Genomic DNA, 13,783 nt, shown 5'->3' with positions numbered 1-13,783 from the left:
GCACCATTTTTATGTAGCACATCATTCAATGTCCTTTGTGATACATGGACAGGGAGCACTTATATCACTGCGTCTGCGTTCAGGAAACAGAAGTGGAATGTCCCTTATGTGAGAGTTGAAGATATCACTTTTTCTCTTGTGTATTATTAGACTGAAATGAACACCTCTTTTTCCATGATGGCGTACAGAATTGGGCAATAAATGAAAAGACAGACATAACTGCGTGCAATGAGGTTAAATGCAAATATTTTGGTGCAATGTCATCTAAAATAACGTCCTGCATGTGTGGTTTAATAAAGTGTCATCTCTCTCTTGGGAAATCTGTGTCTTTTTCAGACCACTACAATCTCGAGCCGAGTTGCAGTTCTCAGCACGCGCCTGGTTCACACAAACCTCTCTGTTGTGTATTACAATGTTTTCTTCCAGATGTGTAAAGCCCATGGCATTGGCTATGATGTGAAGGTAAGGATGTTTGCAGTTTCTAAGGCTCATTTACAAATGTGCAAATGCTGTTTTGTAACATCATAAAATAATACTGGCGAGAGCATGGATGTGTGGGCCAAGACTGAGCTGTCTGAGAGGGTGCCAATGTTTGTACTGGCTGTCAGGAGTAGTTTGTCAGATGGGGGCATTCCTTGGTGAGTGCAGATTAGGACAATGAGTGCCCACATGCAATGAAGTAGAGAAGGAAGTTCTAGTTGCACTTTTGTGGAAAAGTGTATTTTTTTCATGAATGTCACATGTAATAAAGACAGTTAATACAGACACATAAATACATACACATATACATTAATACTAAATACATTAAGATAAACTGAGCAGCATTTTAGGAGAAAAATGGAAAATATGAACTGAATGGGCTGGACATTGAAGTGATATGTTTATTGTTTTAGGGGGGACAAATAGGCACACTTGCAAATATAAAGCACATTTTTGGTTCTGTAAACGAGCACTTGACTGTAATTGTGGGATTTAGTATACACTATGAATAAGTTATTCATTACTCCTAAAACCATTTGTCTCAGGTGATTATTAGTAGTTACAGACAGGTGGTTTTCCCTTTCCACTTACCAATATTGTGAATAAAAGCACATGATTACTATGCTAATCGTACTTTTCATAAGGCATTCCAGAGGTATAAACATAATGACAAGAGGTCAGAGATTACATATGATTACATATGTAAGTGTGCATAGTGACATGAGGTGTATGAATATAATGACATGATAGAGAGCTGACATAAGCAGATGTGTAAATATATAGTATTTTACCTTATAAATATGAAATGTATATGGTAAGATGACAGGGGAATCAGGGGGTGTCACTAATCCTTGGCCCAGTCCCTGAGCCTCAAAGAATGCACCCAGATTTTTAGGGACATTTGATTGAAGCAGCAGAGTCTCACCTTCAAATAATCTTCTCAGTTAAATTAAAATCAAATAAAAAGAAACAAAAAAAACACAAATATTAGTCTCAACATTACCCTAATAGACTCAGTCGTAACATACGCAGTCCTTACATTAGTCCAAGTCCTAAATGTGAATCTACTCCAAGTACTAACCATAGTCCTAGCATATGTACAAGACAGAATCCAACTTGAACTCCAAGTCATATATTTAGTCCCAGATCTCTCCCATCCAAATTCTATGTAAATGTTCCGAACTTTTGAGAAACCGTTGTACAATGTACTTTTGGGTATGGTTGCAAGTTACCCCTTGTGTTTTATAAAGGGGCTTAGGGGCCCATAAATGTGATCTTCATGGGGCCCACTGATATTTTACGGCAGCTGTTGCTCTGCCTTTTTATGATGTTTTCATTGATTTATAGCTATTTATTTAAGATACTGCATGTAACCAGTTGTGTGACTTTTATTCTAGCACAGCTACAATACATATACATTTACACTTATTGCTGAAGTTTTTAATGTAGCACGTGACTGTGCGTGGTGGTAGTGATTATGAATGTGGTGAGCTTAGTTGTGTACGTGGTGGTAGTGATCACAAATATGGTGAGCTTAGTTGTGTACATGGTGGTAGTGACCATGAATGTGGTGAGCTTAGTTGTGTACATGGTGGTAGTGACCATGAATGTGGTGATCTTAGTTGTGTACGTGGTGGTAGTGATCACAAATATGGTGAGCTTAGTTGTGTACATGGTGGTAGTGATCATGAATGTGGTGAGCTTAGTTGTGTACATGGTGGTAGTGATCACGAATGTGGTGAGCTTAGTTGTGTACATGGTGGTTGTGATCACAAATGAGGTGAGCTTAGTTGTGTACATGGTGGTAGTGACCATGAATGTGGTGAGCTAAGTTGTGTACATGGTGGTTGTGATCACAAATGTGGTGAGCTTAGTTGTGTACATGGTGGTAGTGACCATGAATGTGGTGAGCTTAGTTGTGTACGTGGTGGTAGTGATCACAAATATGGTGAGCTTAGTTGTGTACATGGTGGTAGTGATCATGAATGTGGTGAGCTTAGTTGTGTACATGGTGGTAGTGATCACAAATGTGGTGAGCTTAGTTGTGTACGTGGTGGTAGTGATCACAAATATGGTGAGCTTAGTTGTGTACATGGTGGTAGTGACCATGAATGTGGTGAGCTTAGTTGTGTACATTGTGGTTGTGATCACAAATGTGGGGAGCTTAGTTGTGTACATGGTGGTAGTGACCATGAATGTGGTGAGCTTAGTTGTGTACGTGGTGGTAGTGATCACAAATATGGTGAGTTTAGTTGTGTACATGGTGGTAGTGATCATGAATGCGGTGAGCTTAGTTGTGTACATGGTGGTAGTGATCACAAATGTGGTGAACTTAGTTGTGTACATGGTGGTAGTGATCACGAATGTGGTGAGCTTAGTTGTGTACATGGTGGTAGTGATCACAAATGAGGTGAGCTTAGTTGTGTACGTGGTGGTAGTGACCATGAATGTGGTGAGCTTAGTTGTGTACGTGGTGGTAGTGATCACAAATATGGTGAGCTTAGTTGTGTACATGGTGGTAGTGATCACGAATGTGGTGAGCTTAGTTGTGTACATGGTGGTAGTGATCACAAATGAGGTGAGCTTAGTTGTGTACGTGGTGGTAGTGACCATGAATGTGGTGAGCTTAGTTGTGTACGTGGTGGAAGTGATCACAAATATGGTGAGCTTAGTTGTGTACATGGTGGTAGTGACCATGAATGTGGTGAGCTTAGTTGTGTACATTGTGGTTGTGATTATGAATGTGGTGAGCTTAGTTGTGTACGTGGTGGTAGTGATCACAAATATGGTGAGCTTAGTTGTGTGCATGGTGGTAGTGACCATGAATGTGGTGAGCTTAGTTGTGTACATGGTGGTTGTGATCACAAATGTGGTGAGCTTAGTTGTGTACATGGTGGTAGTGACCATGAATGTGGTGAGCTTAGTTATGTACGTGGTGGTAGTGATCACAAATATGGTGAGCTTAGTTGTGTACATGGTGGTAGTGATCATGAATGCGGTGAGCTTAGTTGTGTACATGGTGGTAGTGATCACGAATGTGGTGAGCTTAGTTGTGTACATGGTGGTAGTGATCACAAATGAGGTGAGCTTAGTTGTGTACATGGTGGTAGTGACCATGAATGTGGTGAGCTTAGTTGTGTACATGGTGGTTGTGATCACAAATGTGGTGAGCTTAGTTGTGTACATGGTGGTAGTGACCATGAATGTAGTGAGCTTAGTTGTGTACGTGGTGGTAGAGATCACAAATATGGTGAGCTTAGTTGTGTACATGGTGATAGTGATCATGAATGTGGTGAGCTTAGTTGTGTACATGGTGGTAGTGATCACGAATGTGGTAAGCTTAGTTGTGTACATGGTGGTAGTGATCACAAATGAGGTGAGCTTAGTTGTGTACATGGTGGTAGTGACCATGAATGTGGTGAGCTTAGTTGTGTACATGGTGGTTGTGATCACAAATGTGGTGAGCTTAGTTGTGTACATGGTGGTAGTGACCATGAATGTGGTGAGCTTAGTTCTGTACGTGGTGGTAGTGATCACGAATATGGTGAGCTTAGTTGTGTACATGGTGGTAGTGATCACGAATGTGGTGAGCATAGTTGTGGGAGCAGTTCTGGGTCTCTTGATTTCCCTTAGGTGAATTACTAGATGTGTGAATATGGTGAGATACCAGGTTCTAGTGTGTTGATGTTTTATTTTTGTACATGTTAAACCTCAAATGACCAATGCATAATAATTATAACAGGCACAGAGTGATAGTATGACAATAGCTCATCAGTATGTTTATTATTGAGATTATGTAAACCAGACAGATAATTGGCTGTTCACCTTTGACACCAGTCCTCACATGTAATGGTAGCAAGTTATCTCAGTACTTAATAAATATTGATTGTTGATTCTACCCGGGTCACAACGTGACACATTTTCCTTTGCTTGTCAGGAGAAACAAGGGGCGGTGTTTGTTCTCTTGGAAAACCAGAAAAGGCACCGAATAGGAATGCTGTGAGTATCGCTCCATTGTCTAGAGTCACTCTAATGACTTTTGGTTATAGAACCTGCTGGATAGTTTGGGTTCCGCAGCCATCCGCTTAGTAGGCACTATCATACGGACATTTCCAGCCACCAGTGGTAACTAAAGCATTCAGTAGACTGTATCATGGTAACTACTTCTTCTGCCACTCGGCTATATGAAGGATTTGTATTACAGCCTCTACAAGTGGTCATCCCTTAAATTGTAGGTCACATTAAATGTAGAGAGGGTCAGGTTGTGTAGTAATTTCTAAGCAAGAACCTAAAGCTGATGTTGTTAGTTTGTGACTTTACTATAAAGTGAGTTTATATCATTGGTAATGTCACTTCAAGATATTTCCACCTCCACTGATCCCCAAAATGTACTCAGGCAATCCGTCCAAAAGGGATTAATCCCCTACATTGTTCATTATAGAGCAATATTGTACATTAATAGTGGGCCAACGCATTATGTTAAAATAAAGTGATATATGATAAATCTAATTCACAACTTACAGATGGTATCCTTGGAACACATAAAATCATGATACAGGTGGAGAGTTCCTGAGGTAGGCTCAGTTATGGAGGAATGTTTCCAACTTCAGGATTCTGTATTTATGTTACTGAAAATTAGCGAGGTAGAGAGTTGGGAATATGGATTTGAAGTTTCAAGCTGGCAGCATATCCAGGTACATTTAACGAGTCACAGCTCTGAAAGATTGAATCAGTTTCCAGTTTTAACCAAATATATAAATAGTTAAATTAAAGAAATTAAATCTGTTCCTTCATTGGTTGTGCTGAACCACAGACTAACAAGGTCCCAAATTATCGCGATTACCACACATGCCACAGTTGCTTTCATTGTCCGACAGTATTTTCCAGCACACAAGATAGACATTATATTAATCTCAATTTCTCTTTTTTTGGCACATTGTCATACAAAATTGTTCTGTGTTTGAGAAGTGAATGGAATTCTGATGCTTTGGTAGGCAGGAGAGGGCTGGCAAGAACCAGCCTGAGCGCCTCAATGATTTATAAATGGATAACCGGGACACCCCTGTGACCGATATTTGCACAGGTTACAAAACGATATCCCATATTTCATTATAGGACCCAGATAAGGTAAAACAGTTCCTCAAACCTATTCCAAACCTTGCTAATTTGGGTTCATCATCCATTTAAATTATGGGAAAATTAATATAGAAAGTTAAAGATTTTGGGACGAAAAAATGGGGCTGTCCTAGGTTAACCAATACAAATGAAAGTCCTAAGCATACTTCAATAACTAGCCCAGAAATGAACCACACACTTAAAAAAAAAAAACTACAGGAAAATTTCCTCCAGAACCCCTCTGTCTGCCCATCCTGACGAAGTGAGTAAACTGATTTAGAGATAGCAGTATAAACATGAGAACACATACATGTAATGTGTTAGATATATGGGGCAGCACGGTGGCTAAGTGGCCTCACAGCACTGGGGTCATGAGTTCCATTCCCGACCATGGCCTTATCTGTGAGGAGTTTGTTGGTTCTCCCCGTGTTTGCGTGGGTTTCCTCCGGGTGCTCCGGTTTCCTCCCACATTCCAAAAACATACTGGTAGGTTAATTGGCTGCTATCAAATTTACTCTAGTCTGTGTGTCTGTGTGTCTGTGTGTCTGTGTGTGTGTGTGTGTGTGTGTGTATATGTTAGGGAATTTAGACTGTAAGCTCCAATGGGCAGGAACTGATGTAAGTGAGTTCTCTGTACAGCGCTGCGGAGTTAGTGGCGCTATATAAATAAATGGTAATGATGATGATAGCAGGTCTGAGTGACTGAGCATAACTAGTCCGAGTTATAGTGCTGATACATAGTCTGACTTACAGTGTGGGGACTGTTCATGATTGGATATCCTGATATAGGTCTGCCCATTAATGTTGTGGTAGGAATAAAAATGCATATGTGAATGAATGGTAAAATAATGTGTGTATTAGGGGCACTGACCTGCTTCTTTCTGAATCTCATTACCAGGAGCATTGCTGAGGACCTCCAGGGAGCTCTGATGACCTTTGCTCGCAATCTGTTCATCATCCATCAGGAAATATCAGCCCCCGACATGCAGGGAGAAACTAATTTCAAGGTGTGCTGTTAATTAACTAACGATTTCAGCTCTGTTTTGGCAGTCATTGGAAAGAAAAGTGTACAGAGAAGCTTCATTCTTCATGAAAACATCTTTCAGTGTCTGGTAATTACTGTCCTGCAAGAGAGACAGGGAGATAATGATCGGCACGCGGTTCCTATCACTGAAAGTTAAAAGGAGGGATTCTACATAACAATGAGATGATTTATTCTGAGTGGTTACATGCATCAATAGGAAATTATACAAGCTTGTATTGAATGTTTATAGCTCACGTTTATTTTTATGGGACATTAGGTTGTAAATAGATATTACGTAACAGTTGAAGGAACAGTTACATGAAATAAGCTCAGTGGGATTATCCATGTGTCATGCTGACTACATACAACACTTATCCTTTGTATTTGCACAAATAGTTTGTAGAAGTTCTACCTAAAGCATCCACCAATTATAAAACTTAGTAGAGGTGACACTCTCTTGGAGGCAGCGTTTTCTGCACCAGCTATGAAAGATCATTTACGAAGCGTTAAAAGTGCAAGCCCCCAGTCTGAATTCTGTTTTGTTATGTCAGGCACCTACACTATATGGACCAAAAGTATTCGGACGCTTGAGCATTACACTAACAGGGACTGTAATGACATTGTATTCAAACACATATACTTTAATATGGAGTTGGTCCCTCTTTTGCAGAGATAACACCTTCCACTCTTCTTGGAAGGCTTCCACAAGATGTTACCTGCCTGACTGGTAACATCAGGCAGGTAACATTTGGTGGAGAAGGGATAATGGTATGGGGCTATTTTTCAGGGTTTGGGCCAGGCCCCTTATCTCCAGTGAAGGGCAATCTTAATGTTTCAGCATACCAAGTCAATTTGTACAATGCTATGCTTCCAACTTTGTGGCAACAGTTTGAGGATGGCCCTTTTCTATTCCAACATGACTGTGCCCCAGTGCACAAAGCAAGGACTACAAAGACATGGTTTGAGGAGTTCGGTGAAGACCATGACTGGCCTGCACAGAGCCCTGACCTCAACCCCATCAAACACCTTTGGGATGAACTGGAACAGAGATTGTGAGCCAGACCTTCTGGTCCAACATCAGTGCCTGACCTCATAAATGCTCTACAGAATGAATGGGCACAAATTCCCACAGAAACACTCCAACATCTTGTGGAAGCCTTCCAAAAAGAGTGGAAGCTCTTAACGCTGCAAAAGGGAGGACTAACTCCATATTAAAGTATATAGATTTTAATACAATGACTTTACAGTCCCTGTTGGTGTAATGGTCAAGCATCTGAATACTTTTGTCCATATACTGTAGGTGTCTGACATCACTAAACAGAATTCAGACTGTGGGCTTGCACTTTTAACGCTTCGCAAATGATCTTTCACAGCTGGTGCAGAAAACATATAATTGGTGGATGCTTTAGGTAGAATTTCTACAAACTATCTGTGCAAATACAAAGGATAAATTTGTATTTAAAAATACAAATAAAAGGATGACACATGGATAATCCCACTGAGCATATTTCATGTAACTGTTCCTTCAAGTTCACAATAGAGTGTTACGTAATATCTATTTACAACCTAATATCACATTTCGACATACCTCTCAACATTTAGAATCCCGCAAGTGGGACAAAATAAGCCACACCCCAGCTCCACCCAAACTCCACCCATTTTCCTAATAAGCCACACCCCTTACACAGTCCACAAATCGGGATGTCCTTCCAAAATCGTGACCATTGGGAGGTATGCTTTTAGGTGCACTTCATACGAGAGAGCATTCTAAATCTGTTTTGATCAACTAATATACCCCCCAATATGCAAAGTGAGATAACCAAAATTACCAGTCATATATTGTACAGAGATAACATCATTAAGTCATATGCTGCACAAAGATAACTCGTTTGTCAGTCATATATTTAAGTTATTTGGCCTTTTATAGATAGTATACAGATAAGCAACCAAATGTCAGTCATATATTACACAGAGATCCCCCCACTGACAAGCATATTATTGCTAAGACATAACTCTACAGCCCCTGTATAGTCATATATTGCATAGATCCCCCCCAATTGCCAGCCCGGCGATCTATTAGACAGTGATACCCCAAAAGTCTTTGAATGTGTCCTGGCCATATATTGTACAGGCTTGTGGGAAAAATATTCTGACCTCCTCCACTTCTGCTGACAGCACCTCCCCCCCATTTACATGCAGATAGGCAACATACTGACAGCATTGTTGTCACATTCAATAAACATCACATTCCTTTAATTAATATAATTACAGTTACACTCAGGGTGTGGAAAGACTGAACAAGTATCAACCACTATCCCTACTCCGACTCCTTTTCCCAAACCACCCCCTCAATTTCTAGGGGGGGGGGGGTGTTAAAATACTCCAACACCTATCTTGACCTTAACCTCAGTGAGTTCTGTGTCCTGAGATTTCTCCTGAGTATGCCTAGTGTATTGGAAAGGGGCTTTAGGTGTGTGAAGAGCGGGTTCAGGAGTGTGCACACTGCAGGGGGTGTGTGATAAAGTGAATACAAATGTTCTGCAATATAGTCTCAGGGGTATATTTACTAAAACTGCGGGTTTGAAAAAGTGGAGATGTTTCCTATAGCAACCAATCAGATTCTAGTTATCATTTATTTAGTACATTCTACAAAATGACAGCTAGAATCTGATTGGTTGCTATAGGCATCCACTCCACTTTTTCAAACCCGCAGTTTAGTAAATATACCCCATAGTTCATAGCACACCATGAGCTTGCAATGTGATAACTGGCTGATGGCAATCTTTAACCTATACTGCAGTATCATTTGGCTCTGAGACCAGTTGAACCAACTTATTTTACTGAGTAAATTCTTTTTTTGCTAAACATGTTCTGATTTTAAAATCTGTAATATTTCACTTTAATTTCTTTTTCAAGACGAGTTGCCCATTATATAAGTTTGAGTGCACCAAAACAGTGTTGCAGCTTCACAATTTACTGACTTTCTTATTTCCAGGAAACTGTACAGGAAATAGAAGCAATTCTAGGAGTTACAGAAGAAAACAAACTGAAGTTTGAACAATAATGTAATGAAGTATACAAATTATTTATATATATGTATATATATATATAGCTCTGTTGCAATACATCTGGAGAGTCCTGCAGCCCGGTTCCCTTTCAGCTGTACTGCAGACATCAGGTGACATCTGCTGAATGAACAGACCTGATCATTGCTGTTTCTACTAGGACTGCTTTGTGTACCTGAATTCTTCTACTTTATATTCAAACTTGTTGAAATCTACCCCATATACTTCACACGTGTGGAAGATATGTTGAACAGAAACGTCTCTCAGATCTTTGTTTTGGAGTATTAACTGGAAGGCTGATTAATTTTCTGGAAATTAATAAATATATATTTCCCATTTTTGATTGAAAAAGTAGCTTTATTTTGTATAAAGTACAAAAAACACAGTTCATACGTTTCATTCAAGTGTACACAGTACACTGTAAGACATGATCATGCATACATTTTAGTACAATACAGGGCATAAGGTACAAGACATGACGTCCTACACTATATACATCAAGTACTGCACTAACCATTCAAACTTTAACCAGTATCATGGTACAATAAAATACATTGGATGTGAGGGGGAGGTAGGTGAGAGGGGTAGGATGGTGGAGTCACGAGCAAAAAGTTTTTATTGAGGACAGACACAAAGGGAAGGGTGCATAAATAGACATTACATTCAATAATACTTCATGCTGTGAGAGGGGAATGGGTTGGAGGGGGGAAGGGAGGGGAAGCACAAATCAAAGTTTTTATTGAAATATAGACACAATGGGGAGAAGAAGAAGAGGGAGACAACAATCAATAACAATCGTCGTCTTCTTCTTCCTCAGGACTGTCAAGGGTGTTATAGTCTCTTAGCAGGCTGTGGATCAGCCTGCAACAGTCCTGGATGGTCATCTTCTCCCGCTTCAAGATGAGGCGATTCCTGGCAAGCCACATAGCGTCCTTAAAGCAGTTCATAAGGCGCCAGGCCTCCTGGATTGCCTCAACGGTGTGAGTCCCAGGAAATAATCCATAAAATACCGAATGGTATGAAAGGCAAGTCCTGGGCACACTGTCCTTAAGTTCATGTTCAAGGGCATCCAACAATGCCTGTGCAGTGGGGCAGTCCTAAAAGATATGCTGAGCAGTCTCCCTTCTGGTGATACAAAAGGGGCAGTGAACATATCTGCACAGGTTCCGGGAGTGCATGAATGTCCTGAGAGGCAGACCCCCCTGTATAGCCATCCATGCAATGTCCTTATGTCTGTTAGTCAACCTCTTAGAGGCCACATTCTCCCAGATGTGTTTGGCCGTAGCCATAGGGAGCCCTGGAACAGACTCCATAACGTCCTTCGCTCTGATGATCTTGTGGATAGTTTTAGGTTTCCACAAGTCTGGTTTATGTCCCTCCAGATGGTGCTCCCTCACAAATTGTCCAACATCCAGGTAAAACCAAGGAGTAGTCCTGTTGTAAGGGAAGGAGCTGTCCCACTTGTCCCAACCAAGGTTCCTCCAAAGAGGCAGAAGGAAAAAGCGGGACATGGACTTCCCAGCAGAGCAAATGTTCTTTTCAAGGAGTGTCCTGCGGATACAGTTGCAAACAAAGAAGGCCTGCAGCATGGTGGGGATATCGGGGATCCCTTTCCCACCTTTGTGGGGCTCCTTGTACATCACTGACCGCTTCACTCTGTCCATTTTGGAGCCCCAGATGAAGTGAAAGACTGTCCTCGTGATGGTCTTACAGACGGCAGCAAGAGGTGGCCAAGCTTGTGCACGGGTACTGCAGAACGGGAAGAATCTCGTTGCGCAGCACCAGTGCTTTCCCTTCGATGGTAACGTCTCTGAGGCTCCACAGTCCAATCTTTTGTCTGACTGTCGCCAGTCTCTCTTCCCAGCATTTCAGGGCCGCCTCCTCTCCACCAAACCCCAAGGATTTTGATGAAGTACGGCTTGATTGTGAAGGAGAATGCAGCGGGGGATGACAGGTGCCACTGACCGAACAGCATCGCCTCTGACTTCCCGCAGTTGACCTTTGTCCCTAAAGCTCGGCCGAAGTTGTCGCAGGTCTGGATGAGTGCTGCCACCGAACGCTGATCAGCGCAGAAGACAGTGACGTCGTCCATGTAGAGCGAACACTTGGCCTCTAGACGGTCTGGACCCGGTGCGGTGATGCCTCTAATCTCTGGATTCCGCCTGATGGACATCGCGAAGAGCTCTATACAACAGACAAAAAGAAGAGGTGAAAGAGGGTAGCCTTGCCTGACTCCAGACATTACAGAGAAGGGGTCAGTCTTCCAGACGTTCACCAACACCGAGCTGTAAATATCAAGGTACATCAGGTTAATATAAGAACAAAACATTTCACCCAATCCAAACCTGCACAGAACCTTACGCATAAAACCATGAGAAACACGATCAAAGGCCTTCTCCTGATCAAGACTGACCAGGGCCACATGTGCATGGCGGTCTTTGATGTAATGAACCGTGTCCCTCAGCAGCGCAAGACTGTCTGCAATCCTGCGACCAGGAATGCCTCAAGTCTGGTCAGGATGAACAATTCGCCCGATGACAACCTTTAGCCTGTTGGCTAGTACCTTGGCCAGGATCTTGTATTCTACGTTCAGGAGGGAGATGGGCCTCCAATTTTTGAGGTCGCATCTCTCTCCCTTGCGCTTATACAAAATCGTGATCAAGCCCTCTCTCAGAGTTGGAGGCATTCTGCCCTCCGCCACCATCTCCTCGTCCAGCTCTAGCAGGTCCGGACCAATGAGGTCCCACAGCGCTACATAGAGCTCCGCTGGGAGGCCATCACTGCCCGGCCTAAAGGATTTAGCGGCAGAGTGCAGCTCCCCCAAGGTGAGGGGGGCGTCCATGGCTGCTGTACCTGTAGGATCAATAGGGTTAGTGATACCTGACAGGAACGATTCAGCCGCATCGTCGTCTGTAGTCTTAGGGGAGTAGAGGTTGCTGTAGTAGTCTGTGACGACTCCCATGACGCCCTCTTTCCCCTTCCTGGGGGTGCCAGTCTCGTCCCGCAGTTCAATCAGGGGCGTGTGGCCGGAGTGGAGTTTTCTGAAAAAGAAAGAGTTACATTTCTCATCCTTCTCCAGGTTCTCCACCTTGGAACGGAAGATGATGCATCTGGACTCCTCCTCGAAGTGCCTTTTCAGGCCCCCCTTGGCCTCCGCCAGATCATCCTTCACGTCCCAGCCGCAAAATTGGAGATCCAGCAGGGACTGCAGCTGACACTGAAGCCTCCTGAAGTTTCTCTTCCTCTCACACGCCTGTTGTCGGCCCTTAGCCTGAAAGAAACTGCGAAACTTGCCCTTGACATACTCCCACCAGTTAGACATACAATCAAAATACATTTTGTCATTTTTCCACATTACATAGGCATTCCTCAGCTCAACCATCACCTCCTCTCGTTCCAGCAGAGCACAGTTCAACTTCCAGGAGCCAGGACCGATAGGAAAACCATGGCCCAGAACACCCTCAAAGAGAATGTCCCTATGATCAGAAAAGAAGCAGGGAACCATGACATGCCTGTTTTGTCTTACCGCTCTCGAGGTAAACACAAAGTTAATCCGGGAACGCACTAAGCCATCGGGGCGGCTCCAAGTATAATTCACAGAGCCGGTCCCCATGGATCCCACTGCATCCCGCAGGGATACCATCTCCTGCAGTAACCTGGAAGAAACATCAAGTTTAGCATTATTGTTAGAACACCTTCCGTCTTCCTCTATAGGACAGTTAAAGTCCCCAGCCATCACTACTGCCCTGGTGGTTGCGAGCTGGGCCCGCAGGGTCTGGAAAAGCTCCAAATGCTCATTCTTACCTGGGGATGCATACACACAGATAAGCCTGATAGGCTCACCCGCCCAGGAGCCATCTACGATAAGCAATCTGCCGCAGACAAACTCCTGAACGGAATCTAGTGTGAGGAGGCTTCCCCTGATAAGAATGGCGACCCCTGCAGAACTACAGTCACCCCCCCCCCCCCCAGACCAATAGGAGGGCCCGTGAGACCACTGCCTACCCAGATGCCTGTAGGAACTAGAGGAAGGGAGAGAACATTCCTGCAACATGTAAACATCCCATTTCTGACTGTCAAGAAAGGTAAACACAGACTG

At 42.8% G+C, this 13,783-nt stretch overlaps 1 protein-coding gene across 2 annotated transcripts in view; it reads left to right on the top strand.

Annotated features, from left to right (window-relative positions):
- IQCH (IQ motif containing H) overlaps positions 1-10,022 on the top strand; it is a 438,281-nt gene extending 428,259 nt beyond the window's left edge. For both annotated transcript variants that reach the window (XM_075207583.1, XM_075207582.1), the window contains 4 exons: positions 337-462; positions 4,418-4,479; positions 6,494-6,602; positions 9,615-10,022. In XM_075207583.1, coding sequence (XP_075063684.1) covers positions 337-462; positions 4,418-4,479; positions 6,494-6,602; positions 9,615-9,683 — 366 coding nt within the window. In that variant the 3' untranslated portion in view covers positions 9,684-10,022. The remainder of the gene's footprint in view (positions 1-336; positions 463-4,417; positions 4,480-6,493; positions 6,603-9,614) is intronic.
- The last annotated feature ends 3,761 nt before the right edge of the window (positions 10,023-13,783 follow it).

This window comes from Mixophyes fleayi, chromosome 4 (assembly GCF_038048845.1).
Source record: "Mixophyes fleayi isolate aMixFle1 chromosome 4, aMixFle1.hap1, whole genome shotgun sequence".
NCBI classification, from domain to species: domain Eukaryota; kingdom Metazoa; phylum Chordata; class Amphibia; order Anura; family Limnodynastidae; genus Mixophyes; species Mixophyes fleayi.
This window is presented reverse-complemented; position numbering and strand designations above follow the sequence as displayed.